This window comes from Hirundo rustica, chromosome 16 (assembly GCF_015227805.2).
Source record: "Hirundo rustica isolate bHirRus1 chromosome 16, bHirRus1.pri.v3, whole genome shotgun sequence".
Classification (NCBI taxonomy): Eukaryota; Metazoa; Chordata; class Aves; order Passeriformes; family Hirundinidae; genus Hirundo; species Hirundo rustica.
This window is the reverse complement of record NC_053465.1, coordinates 9,027,257-9,043,966: the sequence shown is the minus strand read 5'-3', so window position 1 is coordinate 9,043,966 and position 16,710 is coordinate 9,027,257. Positions and strand designations below refer to the sequence as shown.

Genomic DNA, 16,710 nt, shown 5'->3' with positions numbered 1-16,710 from the left:
AATCCACAAACTGAAAACTGAATATAAGTGGTGATTTTACTACCACAGCTTTTGGCACTACTACAGCAAAGACAACAACAGACAACCAAATGATAAAATTTTTTTTTATTATTCACTTTTGAATTCTTTTACACTTTCCTGATTATTTTGTGTAAGGTGAAACTAGAACTGTTTAAAAGACATACACAAATCTAGTACATCAATAACCAGGTATTTCTTTTTGCTATACTATTCTCACAACCACGTGTGTGCTAGGCAATATAACCGTCACAGAAGCAAACTTTAGGCAGAATACTGGTCAGTAAAAACAAAGCGAAAAGAGCTACCAGATATACAGACAGGCTCGGTTCCACATTCACTACTGCATTTATCAAGCGCCAAGTATTAACTGCACAATTTGTTCAGCTAGTAGAGGGGAGTTTTAAAATCAGTGCATGAAATTCTCTTCAGCAGACAGATGGACAAACAGATGGATCCTATACCTAAGTGGAATGTGAAGGCAGGGGATGATACCACGGGACTGATAGGTGACTATTCCTAATCTTTTCCACTGCATTATTCACACAACTCTTACTAGGTTTTGTTAAATGGGACATGTTTGAAACATGACAAGGTGAGGACGTTTGGAGCTCAAATATTACAAGCATTACAGATGTGTAGGTCTGCATTCCGGTACAAGATGGGAAATCCTGAATATTTGAGCCAGTACTTGAGCCAGTTTCCTGGTACTACCAAAGAATGGCAGACAAGAGCTGAAGAATGCAACAGCCCTGGCAGCTCTCAGACACCCAAGGAAAAACCTGTCCTTGGTGAGGTGCAGGCCTCATCCACCATCCTGACATCACCAGGAACCAAAGAAAGATGATGTGTATGTGGGAGTCCAAAACTGCTTTAATGGAGTTTAAACAGGTGAGAGGGTCAAGGATGAACAGAGTCCAGTGGGAGAAAAATTTCTATAACGTGAACTTAAAGATGGCTCAGTGGATTACTTAAGTTTTCAGGATAAATTGAGAATGGGAATACCATGGAGATTTTGATTCACCTAAGAGTAAAGTAATGCAAAAGTGGCAGATCACTTCATGGTATCATCCAAACTAATAAGGCCATTCAAAAAATTGAATCTTCTCCTATTGCAAGTCCATGGCAGCGAACCAAGAGTTTTTACTACTGAAGAATATCTAAATTGTAGCTAGGTAAAAGTTATTGCTGTGGGAAGGGGCTTAGTCATGCATGTGGTATGAGCATGAAAGCACTTTGAGAAGTCAAATCCCAGTTATCTGCCAGTGTAAAGAGTTTGGAAATCAAGCTGCTAACTCCCCCGTTTCCCTCCTCCCCAAAGCAAACCCCATCCCCAGAAAGACAGGATTGACAAAGTGAGCTTTTGACTGAAAGCGGTGCCTCAGACTCAGTTACAAATGTCTACAGAGTGTGCCTGTTCAACTACCTCATAGCAGTGTCCCTAACTGGAATGCCATACATTGGATTGTTTTCCTTCCATGCCCCAGTGTAACAATAGAATCTCTATAACTTTCTGTACAACTTTACAACAGAATTGTACTTCGACTATTTTGGTGCCAAATTAAGCTCGCCAGAGTTACATAATTGATGTCTACTTTTCTACCAATAAGAGTTTTGTAAAGTCAATTGCAATCACAAAACCCTTTATTTTTATTATTATCACAGTGTTCAGTTAAAAATATAAACACGGTAATCGGAACTGTAAATGTTCAGAATAGGAAAGTTCGGAATGCCATTGGAATAACCGACCTCCGCTCTAGGTACACAAAACACCAACCAACCGGTTTTACCCCACAGACAGTTTTTGCTACGTTGAGGTTGTGAAAGTCAATGTACTATTCTTTTTGCTTGTCGCACAAAGGGATTATGTGTAGGATACAGGGTGACATTGAACATATAGTGAAGCGTGACAGCCATTAGTTCTCTCCCTCCCCAGCATCCCCTTCATCTCCCTGGTTTTCCGACGTCCATAGCTGTAAGGAAATACAAACACGTGTTTATGCTGGAAGCACGGTTAATTACAATTGTCAGGAAAGGGAAGACAGCGTAATTAGGAGTAGCTGTGCAATTTTCTCAGCTAAGAGCAATGCAGAACTGAACTTAATAGTAAAGCTGAAGAATAATAATAAACTAGAACATGAATAAAAGATAAGCAAGAAGCTAGCACAAGCTGGGAAGTTCCACATAAAACTGCTGAGAACTCCACTCTGTGTTACAAAAGGAATCTGTGTTTGTTACAGCAGTTAACAAGCGATTCCTAGTTTGAACAAGTAAGTCTAACTGGTCTGGTTACAAAAAGCATCGCAGTTAACACATGCAGTTAACGCCTCAGAGAAAGCTTTTAATGGCACAGAACAGCTTTCAGATGCTGAGTCCCACTTCAGAGTGCAGCAGCCTAGAGTGCAGTGGTTTGCCCCATGGTACTCACAGTGAGGTTGTCCCTAAGCAGCTGCATGATCAGGGTGCTGTCTTTGTAAGACTCTTCATTCAGCGTGTCCAGCTCTGCTATCGCTTCATCAAATGCCTAAAAACAAACACAGCCCTTTCACACGCTGCTTTCTGAAGTCACTTCTGCTTATACAGACCTTACAAATTTGCCACATTACTATCCAAATTCTGTAAGAAGGGCTTCCAGTATTTTTCTTTTCCACCACAAGAAGAAATGTAAAACAAAGTGAGCACCAGATCCCAGACAGCCAGGGGAAAACAGAAGTCTTCAGTGGTGTCCAGATAAAAGCCCAGAAAACTTTACGAAACGCCAGTACCAAGTACTGAAGTGGCAAGAGCACACTGTGCTACGTGAAAAATGGTTCACATAGCTTAAAGTCAGGTTAAGGCAACACTTGAAAAAACAGACTTATTAAAAGGAAGGTCTCACTGGTCTAAACAAGTAGTGAAAGACAAAAGTACTATTACTTGAATGAGTGTGTGTATACATACATACATACATACATACATACATACATACATACATATATATAGTACATGAGTAAGTAGACAAGAAAATGGAACACAAGATTTTTCAACAGTGGGCAGGAAGGTTTTCCACTTCTTTTCAGAACAGCAGAGGAAATCAGGTATGTTCCACTAGAGATTAACAAAGCCATTCTTCCCATCCATCTGTTACACATAAAAATCAATACTGTGAGTCTGAGAGCCATAAGTGCTATTTCTTCATTCAGGTTTGAAACAGATGTAAGCATTTTAACTAAAAAAAAAAGCAAGAACAGCAGCAGCATTTTCAGCACAACATCACTTCTTGTTACAAAGTCTTACTGAAGTGCGTATTAAAACACAAAGATTCACCTAATGCCATGTTATTCAAGTTACTACCAGACAATTTTCACAGACACAAAAAGCTCCATTTAGAAGACTAATCCTATTTTAGGGAGAAGGCTAAGGAAAAAATGACTGTCTATTTGTTTGCCACAACCCATCCCAAAAGCTCTCTTTGGTCTCTGGAGAGAGGGACACACATGCATATGGATAACAACGACATTTAGGGCTACAAAGATGGGCACACAGACAACACTTCATTTACCAGCTAAGTGCTCCAATTTAAATAAATATTTCACTTTAGAAGTGCTAAATTAATTCAAGTGTTTTCAATTTTGACACAAATACATTCTAAGAGAATTAGGTGGACATTAAACAGAGGCAATTTGTCTTCCCCGTCACTGGAACAGCTGCAGTAGCAAATTAGCCTTACCCAAAGCTAAGCTAGTCCAGCAAACCAACTTACCTGAAAATATATTACAATGACAACCATTTTATGACAGCATTTTTAAGGAATTTAATATGAAAAAGCATAATCATCTACGAAGTGTTACTGTAACCATGTAATTACCTCCTCAGCCTCCACAAAAATTGGTGATATGAAGTGTCTGCTTACCGTCTTTGCCAGATTACAGGCTTTTTCAGGAGAATTTAGGATCTCATAGTAGAAGACAGAGAAATTTAGAGCCAAACCGAGTCGAATGGGGTGTGTTGGCTGCATCTCTTTCTTGCTAATTTCAAATGCCTCCTGATAAGCTTGCTGGGAGTTTGCTACCGTTGCTGCAAGAAGCAATTACAACCAAATAAATACACAGTACATCTCTCTACTTCACGGGGGAAGCAATTATATTCCCAGCCCAGACTACTGTGCCACCAGAAATTCATACAATTACCTATGCACAGACACTTCTTTCAATGTTTTTACATGCAAAATCCTTCCACTTGCTGAACAATAAATGCTGAAATAGATTTTTTAATAGAAACTTAAAATTTATTCAACAAATTCCAACCAATCTCAATGGACACAAACTCTTCTCAAGTGTTCTGGTTTTAAACATTCATTTCCAGCCCAGCTGAAAAAGTCACAGTTATCAATAACAAATCCAGACAAAACCATATGGGGAAGAAGAGGTAACTGAACTGCTGCATCTAGGTCATGAACTTTGTATTTCAGGTTGGGGCTTCAAGGCAAAACCAACAGTCCCTTCCTAGCTGAGTAACAATAAGCTCCATACTGACATCAAGCTAAGTTTGCAATACATGGACTACATCAGACACTCACAGGAATTCAGAGAGTTCAGCACTACTTTCCCATTTCAGAAGTTATGACTTTAGAACCCAGGAACCCAATACCCCATATTTTGTGCAGAGAGTTTGCAAATAGTGAAGACTTGAGCTGAATTCATAGTTTAAACATGAGATGAAACATACTAAGCATTTTCCATGAGAAAGAAACCTACATTCTCCAGGAAAATGATTTTACACTGCCACATATGCTTGAAAACTAGTTGCTGTGGTGAGGGGCTGCAAGCAGAGTTTGACTGCATTGAAGAACATCTGTCAATCACTTCTATTAATTTTGGTGAAGCCTTTCTCCAGAAGTGACTTGCACTGCACCTATCTTCATAACTACAGAGCAGTAGTGAAAAGAAATAAATACAGGATGTTGAGAAAAAGAATACAAGTGTTTTTTATACTTGATTCTGCTTGGTCCACAGAGAGAGATTTAATTTCTACTTACTTTGCTTATTGTCCCCAGATGCCACCTCTGAAAGGTATCTGTAGTAATCACCTTTCATTTTCAAATAGAAGACCTTGCTTTCTGGCTGCGTGGCATTGACAATAAGGTATTTATCCAGGAGTTCCTGAGAAAGATTAAAAAAAAATGTTTCCTGAGTCAGAAAAATAATGTCTGAAACAGAGCCTTTGTTACAATGGTGAGCATGAACTGTTCAAACAGTAACAATGACTTCTGTCATGACTTACGCAGACTCATGTGTTAATCACTTTGCCTACTGTTGTCTAAACTCTGGGCAAAAAAAAATAAACTACTTGTAGCATAATCTGTGGAGAGCTGAAAACTTGCTAAGTTGATCCTATCCACAATTCCCTCCAGTAGGATCTGAAGGCTATCAGGGCTTAAGCCTGCTGATGCAAACCCACATCCATGACCAAACTAATGAAAAGCAGCAGCTGGAAATTAGCATATCTGGTCACTTTTGCTGCCACAAATTTGAATTCTATGCTGAGCTGTGAAACTGTCACAAGAAACTGATTCTATCTCCAACTTAAGCTGAAAAGTCTGACAGTGGCACAGGGAGCACATGTGCACTCAGAAAGATGCAAAGACTGACTGCACTGACAGCATCTGCTCCTGAGCAAAATCAGTCTGGGAGAAAAACAACATACCTTCTCCATAAAAAAAGTACTAAACAAGACTTGGGACATCAGCATTCATTAATTAAAGAATATAAGCAGCAGGCCTTTTAGCAGGACTCATGTCAGTGCCCCAGATGTAAATTTGTTTTCATGGTGAACGCCCTCCAGCCAGCAGCCAGGGGGCTTCAACATGGACTTGGTTGTTTTTTGCTGCTAAAAAAAAAAAATACTCTTTTATAACAAATTCCCTAAGAAGCAAATTAAATGACTTAGGAGCTAGAATTGGACTCAAGTATGTAGCTATGCAAAATTATTCCCGTGCTAAGGTGCTGCAGTGTCTACAGCACTACTAAAATTCCTTAAGCCTCTCTGAAGAATGCTGCAGTACTAACTACTGTTATTTTTGCTGTTGGATTATTACCAGAACATCATTGCAGATATCCTGCAATTCAGCCTCAATTTTCTCACGATATTCTTTTCCCATCTGCTGTTTCTTCTCGTTTCTCTCTGTTTTCTGTTCGATGCTGGAAATCACACGCCAGGACGAGCGACGGGCACCGACCACGTTCTTGTAGGCCACGGAGAGGAGATTCCTTTCTTCATTGGACAGTTCATGTCCCTGCTCAGTGACAGCCTTCATAGCTGCAGCCATGTCATCGTAACGCTCGGCCTGCTCAGCCAGTTTGGCTTTCTGTACCAACTCGCTTTTATCCATGGCTGTCCTGCAATTAGCAAGGAATAAAAATAGAGAAAAATGTCCTGATGGTCAGCACTGGGGCAGTTCATGCTGAAGAGTGAAACAGATCTTACGGTCAGTACTAAGAGGGAAATCTATCTACTGTAATAAAGCAATACAAAGGATTTCTTTTAAAAAATCTATTCGACCTTTTGCCAAATAGATATCGTTTCCATGTGTAAATGACTAATGACAATCCTGAAGATATGAAAGCATCGTTCTTCAAAGTGCAGCAAAAGTCAGATTTGGCATTAAGCACAGCCCTACGTGAATCTCTGCTCTTTCCTTTACCAGCCACAGCTCAACTGGGGAGACATTAACCAAGAAAATTCCAGGTTGCTGGGGCTTTTTCAGGTTGGTTTGTTTGTTGTTTGTTTCCCTCCACTGCAGTACCAGAGCAACTACTCAGGAGCACTGAAACACTGGACAGCTCCTGACACTCAAGATTTTCGGCAAGTTAGAGAAGATGTTTCTGTGGGTTTACATAAACCATACCCAGGAAAGCCGTAGTCGTTGGCAACTATGGAAAACACATTTATAATGTTCTGTCAGAAAATAATGTGGGGTTTTTTACATATGCATCAACATGCACATAATGGACAAGTCTTCACAGTTAGGGTGGCTGCAGTCTCAGGTTTTCAAGACCTTTTAAATAACATTGACATTCATAAAATCTGAATGGGACGTGGCCCACACAATGGTCACTGCTACAAAACAAATTGCTTATATGGAAACAACTTGTTTATCATTTCTGATAATGCAGTTTAGCAACCAAAGCTGTGAAAACACATCACATGGCCACAGGGTCACTGAAAAGCTTATGCCAGGGAGAATGAATAAATCACCCAGGGCCAGGCTCACAGAAGAAAGTAAAGTTTCTTTGCCTTTATCAAAATGGACCTCAATACTACACAAACTTACAGATAACCCAAACTAATCTGTAAGATCTCTCCAGGTGTGCAGGTTCACTTTTGGACACATCCAGAACTGTTATTCTCATCAGTACTGAGCAATAATTATCCCCTCCTACTCCTAAATCCTAATCGGGGCTCTCACTGTCTAGGTAAGTTGACAGGCTGAGAACTGAACAGCCTAAAATCAAGTTCTAAAAGAACAATAAAAACCAAACAAGAACAGTAAGTTTACATTTGTATTTCACAGACTTCTGTTCATCACAGAAGCACTTACAGTCCTATTAGAAAGAACCAACACACTCGAAGTGATTGTTGCAGCCTTTTCCCTGGCTCTCACCTTTGAAGATTCCAGTCTGACAGGCTTCTGATGGAGAATATCTTGCAAATACTGCTCAGCTTGTATTCTACTCCAAGGATCACCTACCACATTATTACAGAAGAAAACCAATCCCCTGTACTAAATGCTCAACCAGGACAATGAGATGCAGACCCAGATTCCCATTGTGTGTATGAGCAGTTCCATATACTGCTCACACCACTGAGGACGAGGCCTAACTACAAAATTATTTTGAGATCAGCACATTCTGTCCCTCCAGCTGAAGATATTCCACTTTAGCAAAAAAAAAATTAAAAAATCACTCAGGATATCAAGTTAAACATTGTTATTTCACATAAAAGCTTCTGAAGTAAACCCAGCAATCAAATGTACCTGCTCTGTATCTGCAAGTCACACTCTCTCCCGCTTGTGTTTGATCCTTTGTAGATCCTAATGCACCCATCTTCATAAGGCACTCAAAGGACATGGAATACTAAAGCCAGTCTCCTGGAAAAGGATCTTTTGGAGACTGGTAAGTAAAGTTGGGCTGTGGTTAAGCTCCATTTCAAGTGCTGTGTTAAAACCAGTGGATTCTGAGACCTACTGGAAGGTGCCACACAGACTTCAGATCAAAGCCCTTAACAAGACAGGGTGACTGTGGGCAGCAGTGTGACAACTTGTGGTAAGGCATGATTCATTTGGTTCTCCCCTCCCCAGTAAGCTTTTACCCTGGGGATATTATCTTTGGTTTCCACAGGCTTATCAAACAGAGAGCTCCTGATGATGAAAAAGGTTAAGTGGGATTTGTGATGTGTATTGTTTCTCCCTACTTTGAAGACTGTCATAGCACCAGTGCAGAACAAGCCCAAGGAAATCATTGGATTATTTCCCATTGAGACAATCCATCCCACTCCTCCCGTTGAGTCTATGAGACCTTGTAAACCATTCCCTTAACTCAGCACTAATTGCAGACCATGTGTTTAAGGCAGGAAGTAATTTGTGAGTGGTGTTTCTCTAGCCACTCACTAAAATCTGAACGTGAGCAAAGTACACCTGAAGAATGCTTTTTACATTACAAGAGCCAACTTTAAACAACAGGACATTGAAACGAAACAGTTTCAGAGCACTTTTAGTTTCTTCATTGTCTGCACAGCTTCCAGAAGTATTTCTACTGCAAACATCTTATCTTCTCCTCTTCTCATGGAATGTGATTGTTATGTGGAAGCAGCCTGCTTGTTGAAGTGTAGAGGCAAGTAGCTCCAACTGAGTTTACATTTTGCCATTGAAAGGTCTGTTAGTTTTATCTTTGAACTGCGCTTTGCCAATAGTGGTCTAATCTGTAGACAAGTCATCTGTGCAGAATTCCATTTACAAACAACAGAGTTTAGTTTTGAAAGGGTGCCGTTTGTTTTATCAAGCTCTCTGACATATTTATATTTAGATGCAAGACAGTTCACAGCAGTCAATGGGTTCATATAAGGACACATGAAGGAAATCACAAAGGGAACTGCACATGAAGGAAAACACGGGGGCAAAAAGACCTAACAGATAAAAGAGATCCAGAAACCAGTTTAACATATCAATTATACAAGGGAAATACCAGCACAAAGACTAGAATGTTGCTTCTCATCAAGCAACTTCCCTCAGCAATGTAACTAATTTATGCACATTAAAGTCATTTATGCATATACGACACTCAAACTCATCACTAAAGATGGTGCTCCTGAGAACTTCACTGGCTTAGTTTTGACATAAGAATTCAGTGTACAGGGGCTTGAGTTTAGTTAATTTGTGTTAATAACTGTACTGTTAGTAGGCTTGCCATGAAACACAAGTATTATTCAGTAACATGGATTTAACAGGACTTAAATGCAGTAAGAAAATCATTGCCCACACCAAAATATCTGCCAATGACAGTAAGCCTACCAGTACTTCCTTCCCAGGGTGCTGCATAAAGGAACACTTAAAATCCTCATTTGATTCTCCATTGCTTACCTTGTTAGAAGCTTGGAGAGAGCTTTGCAGAGCTATGCTGGCTTGAGCTCCAAAAGAGGGAAGTGTTTGCCAGAAGGAAAAAAGATACAAGGAAAGGAGTGATGTTTGAAAAGGCAAAGAAGCAACTATCAGTTATAACTGGTCCCTCCCAGAGAGGAGATGAAAGCCACACTCTAACAATGGACCAGTGTGCCACAGTCTGAAACAAGCAAAGCCTAGAGCTAAAAATACACCTAGGCCACACACAGAAGCCATCTACCAAAGGTTACCTGCAGCTAGGAGCAAAACACACAGAGGTGATGAACAGGAGGCTGACAGGAATGATCTATTCTAGCACTGATAAAGCCATGCCATGGCGGCAAAGGGGAAAGAGGGAAGATGGAAAAAGGAGCAGAGACGTGCAGATCACAGCCATGGAGGAGTTCTGAAAGTTGCCTGTTCTAAGCAGAAGATTCTGATATTTGATGCATTAACACAGTTCAGATTCTTAAGACACTGTCTTCTTAAGAATCTGTCCAACACAACTTAGTAGCCCTCCAAAAAGATGTGGCTGGACACTGTTCACAACGAGGAATGCCAACCACTGCCCAGCAGTCACAGCCAATAGCACCAGCTGCTAGAAATTTCTATTACTTGAAGTCCCACATTCAAATTTTTTTACTATTTTTCCCTCTATCTCCCATACAGCCTAGAGCTCTTTCAAATCTCTCTTACAAATGCAGAAGAGCATGTATGGAGGCTCTGTAAGTTACAAGTGCTTACTCCCACTTCATAAAAGCTTTACACCTGTGTGGACAAGACTGAAACATATCACAAAGCATCAAAGGTAAAGGTCAGAACCAGCAGAACTCATTAGTTTGTAGCTGCCTGCATCTTTCAGTGGAAAATGCAGTGAGAAGGGGATGGTGTGACCAGCCTGGGAACAGCACCTGGAGCCAGTACACCCATGGATCTTTCAAGAGTGGATGGACACACAGAACTGGAGGTTTACATCTCATTAACAGCTGAGGGGTAAAACATGCAGCTACTGCTCTTCAGAAGACTGTAGGATTTTGAGAACTACAGCTTACTCCTCAGCACTTACTCCATCTGCTCTGTAGCCTTTATCGTTTCCCATTCCTATGGACTCTTTAGGACAAAGCCAAAATGGATCAGAACTCACTGTATTTAAGGTCTGCAGAAATCAAATGAAAACTGACACTGAAAATAATCTGGCTTATATAACATATCGAACTGACAGGACAATACTAATAAGCTTACGTTGGTCTGAAGTCTGCTGCTCTTGATGACCTGTTCTTCTGATGCTAATTAAGTCATTGATTTTTGTGCACTGTTTTTCTCTCTACAGCAAGCATGAGAATCTATCAGATAAACACTTCCACTTTGCAGAAAAGAACTGGTGAGAAAGCAGTGTAGTTATTGCTTTGACATACTGGTCCCTAATGAGTTGAGCAGATCTGCAGGTTCAAAGACCTGCGTGTTTCACTCTGAGAAAGGAATACAAAACCAGATTTGGTGAAATGGGAGGCAATCTTGCTTCCCAGTCACAAGCTCTGTAAGTCCATTCAAATTCTAACAGGAAAAGCAGCAGACTGGTACAGAATTTGCAGTTCGATATTCCAACAGTATGTGAACATACCTTATTTGATTTCTGGATAGACAATTCATTCTGAAATTAAACAATCGAGTGAGGTGAGTGGTTTTTCAAATTAGAGTTTGATAACTACAGAGAGTAAGAGCCTTGGAGACATTATTTCTAAAATAAACAGAAAATCATTCTCCACCATTCAGGTATACACACGCTGACGCAAGTATCTGCAAGATGGGGATATGGGGATGGTATTCCCTGTGAACTGGACATTGCTTCCAACATTTATTTTTTACAGGAAACGGAGTGCAACTCTTTCAATTGAGTGCAAGGAACCTTCTTTGCTTTACTGCAGTGTTAGGCATTTGATTCCATGAGTTGTGTTTCTCCAGTAGGTTCCCTCAAAGGCTACCGTGGATTGTTAAATAACTGATTAGAAAAAGAATGGCTCTGGTAAGATCTGAACAGTAAAATCTTCCTGTCATTAGTTTGGGTATAGCAAGTTCAGTAAAATATCCTGCAAACATAACGAGGGAAAAAGGAAAATGACTTCACAGTTGTGATATTCTTGCTGACCTTGTGCAGCACATAACTTCAGCCTCCTCTGCATCTACCCTGGCCTTCAACTCAAATCTCTATGCAAATGTTGAGATAAAATTAACATTCTGTAAAGCCATGCCTCACCCTGCTCTGGCCATCTGCTGCCATCATTACTTGTTGCTTTGTAAAATTGAATAAAATGACACTCTATGGTTTTCAGTCTCCATAGAGAACTACAAAATGCCTATGGTGACTACCAACAGCATGTGGGAACACTGATACTGTACGGACATCTTAAATTTAGTGACAGCAGCCTCGTTCTTCCTAATGCCAGGCTGAAAAGCAGAGCTGTGCTCCCTGCCTATGGCCCTTTGCTCAGGACAGCTGCAGGTGGAGACACGCTGGCACAGCATCCCCACATGGCAATGCCTTTTTGTTCCAACCAGCCAAATTGTTTTTTGTTAGAATCCAGGTGGAAATAGTGAGTTAACCCCAAAAATCTTCCCCCGGGCATAAAGTTCACGCCAAACTAATCTATTCATATCACAGGTAAATCATTCTTGTTAATAATAAACTGACAGTATTTATATTACAGGGAGGGGCAAGAAGTGTGGCAATATAACAGACACACTACTGTAATGCCTGGTATTAGGATACCACACGGATCAGAGTAGGAGCTTTTACCTCATTAACCAAACAATTATTTACTGAGCTCCTCCTCATCCGAGTTTATTCACATGCATCACAAAAAGCTGCATACTGGCACAGGCCTGCTCAGGAAAAAATAAAAAGACTCAACATCAAAATAGCAGAGATCAGAACATGCGGTACTGACATAATGAGGTTGAGAAAACCGCACCAGGCCCATCTGTGCAACGAGTCTATCACTTTATTGGTACCAATTTAATAAACAAAATATGATACAGGGGATATTTTTGCAGTCCTTAAATACGAAGGGAGAAAATGGCACTCGTGGTCTTGTTTTCTTTTCTAGACCAGGTTATATCTCATTCTTGCTTCAAAATAAAAGTAGGCTCATCTTTTTTCATATAAAAGTATTATAATTTCTGACTGGGGTGTCCTGTGTTAGTGAACATGTGAAAACACAAATATTCCTACAGCCAGTGAAGATACAAAACATTAGAGACATTGCCAAAATCTCTGATATTTTTCCAGGAGAATTTAGTTTTTATGGCGCTGGATGATGTGTTTTTCATTTTCCTATCAATGGAAAAGATATTTTAACTATTAATAACGAATCTATCTGAAAGCAACCAATTTATATTGTGATCTTTGCGTGAGATGCGTTTATGCCAATACAGTGATTGTGTGCCACTGTCATTTCAACATCCCAATTAATACCTGGTTATACGTACCTCAAACAAAACCCACGGCCGTTAGATCTGGGCTACTGCCCAGCCTTTTTGTAGGCTGGGACTGGCTTGAACCAACCTTCTTTCCCTGTGGAGTCCTCCCTAAACGCATCTCTATTCCCAAACGGACAAAAACGATCAAAATTGGAAAATAATAATAAACGCATTTTGCTCCCTTCTAAAGCGCTCATACATGGCCACGACCACCTTCGGCCCTACGTGGGCCGGCTCACGGCCCTCGGCAGCTGCGCTCTCCCGGGCTGCGCACGGAGCTCCCGGCTGTGGGAAGCCCGAGGCCGGCCGAACCGCGCGGCGGTATGTGCGAGCTCCGGGCAGCGCCGGGCCCGGCTCGCTCCGGGCCGGGGCGCTCAGCCCTTCCCGCCGGGCGGGCCCAGGTGAGCGCGGCCGCGCCCCGGGCACCGAGTGACTCACCGGGGCGGGGCAGCGCCGGGCGCTCGGGGAGGGGCGGCGCCGCCCGCCCGGGCCCGCCAGCGGCCCCCGAGCGAGGGTCACACCGTTACCCGGGCAGGGGGACGCAGGACCGGGGAGGCGGAACCGGGAACCCTCCCGCGGGAAACCCCCCCCCCCCTCCCACGGCGCGCCCGCCGCGGCCTGCGGCTCCCCGCGCGGGGTGGAGCGGAGCGGAGCGGGCCGGGCGGGCGGGGGCAGGCCGGCCCGCGGGTTCGCGTCGCCGATCATTCCCCCCCCGCGCCGACGCCCGCCGCCATGGCGGCCGCGGCCCCTCACCTGGCGGCGCGCGCGGATCCCACGGGCGGAGGCGACGGGAGCGGCGGCCGCTCGCACGGACACGAGCACACACCCTGCGGCGCTCGGCCCCGCTTCCGCCGCGCGGCACGCCCCTTCCGGCGCCAGGGGGCGCCACCGCCCCGCGCGCCGCCCCGGCGGGGGCGGTCGCCGTGGCAACGGGGCTCGTCCCGCCCGGCCCGGCCCGGCCCGGCCCGGCCCGGCTGAGCGGGGGGAAGCGGGCCCGGCTGCGCCCTGCCCGCACCCCGGGCGGGAACGAGCCCCGGGACACGGCCCGAGTGTGGCACGCTCGCACCGCGGCGCCCGCCGCGCTGAGCGCCCTTTGTCTCGGCGGAGCTGCGCGCTGCCGCAGGAAGCGCTGGGGTGGCAGTCCGGGGGAGGGGGTGCTGCGGCCTGGAAGTGCAGCAGTTTCTCCGGCGACAAAAGAAGCAGTTTCTGGTTTTCTTGCCGCTTCGCATTGCTGTTCTTTGGCTGGACATGGCGGTAGTGGTCACAGAGTCACAGAATTGATTAGGTTGGAAAAGACCTCTAAAATCATCGAGTCCGACCTGTGACGGAAGACCTCCGTGCCAATTAGAGCATGGCACTAAGTGCTGCTCCCGGTCCTAAACACCTCCAGGGACAGGGACTCCACCACCTCCCTGAGCAGACCATTCCACAGGGACATATAAGGGACATATCCGTGGAAAACAGGCAGTGGGGTTATCCTGTGCACCCTCACAGAAATAAAATTTCACAAATTCCTTGAATTGCAAAATCGCCTTTAAATGCTGTTTTAGTAGGAGCTGTTCCCTACAACTTCAATTGCATGTTTTCACTGAAAAATCGAGATCCTTATTGACTAGATAAGTTTTATGCAACTAATAAACTACATTTTCTAGGGAAATGGCAAACGAGAACATTTTTGGAGCATGAGGAAAAGTCTAGCTTGGTCTCCAAAAAAGAATCCAAGTAAAAGAAGTAGAGTTTTGTAATCCATATAATCCTTTTGGATAAGAAGTGACAGGACACACAACTCAATTGCACTGCACCCAGATCTCAAATTTATGACAGCACCACTTGTCAAAGTGTTATTACTGGGGCTCAGTTCAATTACAGCATCCAGGAGTCCAATTTTCTCCTCTGCTTTCAGATACAGTCCTGGGCCCATCAAAGTCACTGTCAGATTCCTTTTTGGTGATGGAAGGACTTCATTAATTTCCTGCTTAGTCTCAGCCCAAAGGTTAATTACTTTGGAAAGTCAGAAGGAAAATTACTTGGCACCCACAAGTTATCTTAAGCTGCAAACACCGATTTCAGCTCCATCAGTTGCTGTCATCACTCTCTTTTTTCTTTTCTAGGCAAAACTTGTTTTTTCCCCTGATCTTCTCCATAGTCCCTATGTTCTCAGTTTCTATTTGGGCCATTCCCAGCGTTCTTGCTGAGGCCTTGGGGGTGCTGATTCATGGCAGAATTACTTGGTTTTGACACTCCTTACACTCCTTGCCTGCATATCCGTGTATCACACTCAGTTTGCAGAGGTGTGCTGTCGACACCTGTTAATTTAGACTCCCACTGGACCTCCCTCACCCTTCTCCCCTTGCTGCCTGTGTTGTCACAGCTCATGCCTCTTACTTCCAGTGAGGAGCACTGAGCTAACTCATACAGCTCCTCCGATTTGTCCACATAAAACTCTCATCATCACCGCCGAAGTGCTCACAGCCCTTCTCAAACGGTATTTTTGGACCATGAGATCTCCACCACTATATCCAGGTAGGACAATTCCATACTGTGTAGTCACAAAGGTGAAGTATCACCCTCTGCTTTCACAGAGCTCCTGCAGCTGGATCCCTGCTGGGCCAGAGGCCACCGAGACATAACTCTGTTAATGATACAGGTCATTCATTCCTCCCTGAGCTCTTCCTACCCCGGGGCCTTCCCAGTCCTGTGTCCTGAGTGCAAGAGATAAGCAGAGCACCCTGCAGTTCCTCCAGGGGTGGTGAGGGCTGGAATCAACACCAAACCTCAGCTCTGGAAAAGCTTGCACCAGCAGCGAGTGTGTCACCTTTCAGAGGAGGAAGTGCATGTTGGCTCAAAGCATCTGAGACAGGAGATACAAAACTCTGTGCAAGAGCAGCTGTTACCTCGGGGACAGGCTGGATCCATGAGTAAACAAGCACAACAGAGAGACCAGCCTGCCTGGCTCTCCAGCAGAAAACGTCCCGCTGTGTGTTTTCCCAAAGAGCCACATTACAGGTAGATAAGTGTGAGGTATAAATGGAATCTGGCTTTAGCAGCTGGTCAGCATTAACCCTGTCACTGCCCTGGGGAGCACAGAACAGCTGCACTAAGAGAGTGCTCACACTGAGAGTAAATCCAGAAGAGACGAAATCATGGGATTTGCTCTGAAAGAGGAGACAGCTCATGGCCGAGGCGGAATCCTTTCAGAGGAGGAGTGGTTCTTCACAAGGGCTGTGAGACCCGAGCCCTTCCCTGGATACACCACGGGATTCACCTTTCAAAGAAGGCTGCAAGGACAGTTTGTTCTGTCTTTTGCAACCGCTTCACTCTAGAGAGAGGATTTCAGACTCCAAAACATTCCTCTTGTATTAAGTTAGTACTTGACATCAATAGCAGGTAAAAGAAGTGGAGCCAGCTCTTTGTCAAAGACATCAGCTGCCAAGCAGGGAGGGCTGGCTGTGCTCCCCGTGCGAGCAGCGCTGTCCAAGGAAGCTGTTCCCAGCAGATGGCACAAGAGCTCGAGTGCTTCAGTCTCTGCTCTCGGCAGCCCGTACCTGCCCTCAGGTGCGCGGCTTCTGGTACAGGAAAAA

At 43.8% G+C, this 16,710-nt stretch overlaps 1 protein-coding gene across 4 annotated transcripts; it reads right to left on the bottom strand.

The window, feature by feature from the left end:
- Positions 1-90: 90 nt before the first annotated feature.
- On the bottom strand, positions 91-13,986 carry YWHAB (tyrosine 3-monooxygenase/tryptophan 5-monooxygenase activation protein beta). 4 transcript variants are annotated; one of them, XM_058422661.1, is made up of 8 exons: positions 13,883-13,986; positions 10,719-10,808; positions 9,635-9,681; positions 6,095-6,395; positions 5,036-5,159; positions 3,911-4,074; positions 2,447-2,542; positions 91-1,991 (listed from the first exon to the last, which is right to left on the bottom strand). In XM_058422661.1, the coding sequence occupies exons 4-8, from the start codon at positions 6,386-6,388 to the stop codon at positions 1,935-1,937; spliced, it is 735 nt and encodes a 244-aa protein (XP_058278644.1). In that variant the 5' UTR covers positions 6,389-6,395; positions 9,635-9,681; positions 10,719-10,808; positions 13,883-13,986; the 3' UTR covers positions 91-1,934. The 4 variants fall into 4 exon arrangements, with proteins under 4 accessions (XP_058278644.1, XP_039935640.1, XP_039935639.1 ...); XM_040079706.1 differs by lacking the exon at positions 13,883-13,986 and adding an exon at positions 13,139-13,244; XM_040079705.2 differs by lacking the exon at positions 13,883-13,986 and adding an exon at positions 11,274-11,303.
- Positions 13,987-16,710: the final 2,724 nt, after the last annotated feature.

Excerpts from the sequence above, each read along its gene's own strand:
- YWHAB (XM_058422661.1), bottom strand. The coding sequence starts at position 6,388 with ATGGATAAAAGCGAGTTGGTACAGAAAGCCAAACTGGCTGAGCAGGCC. Across the intron at positions 4,075-5,035 it reads ATCTGGGGACAATAAGCAAA|CAACGGTAGCAAACTCCCAG; the intron begins GTAAGTAGAAAT and ends TGCTTCTTGCAG. Across the intron at positions 2,543-3,910 it reads CCTGTAATCTGGCAAAGACG|GCATTTGATGAAGCGATAGC; the intron begins GTAAGCAGACAC and ends GTTTGTTTTTAG.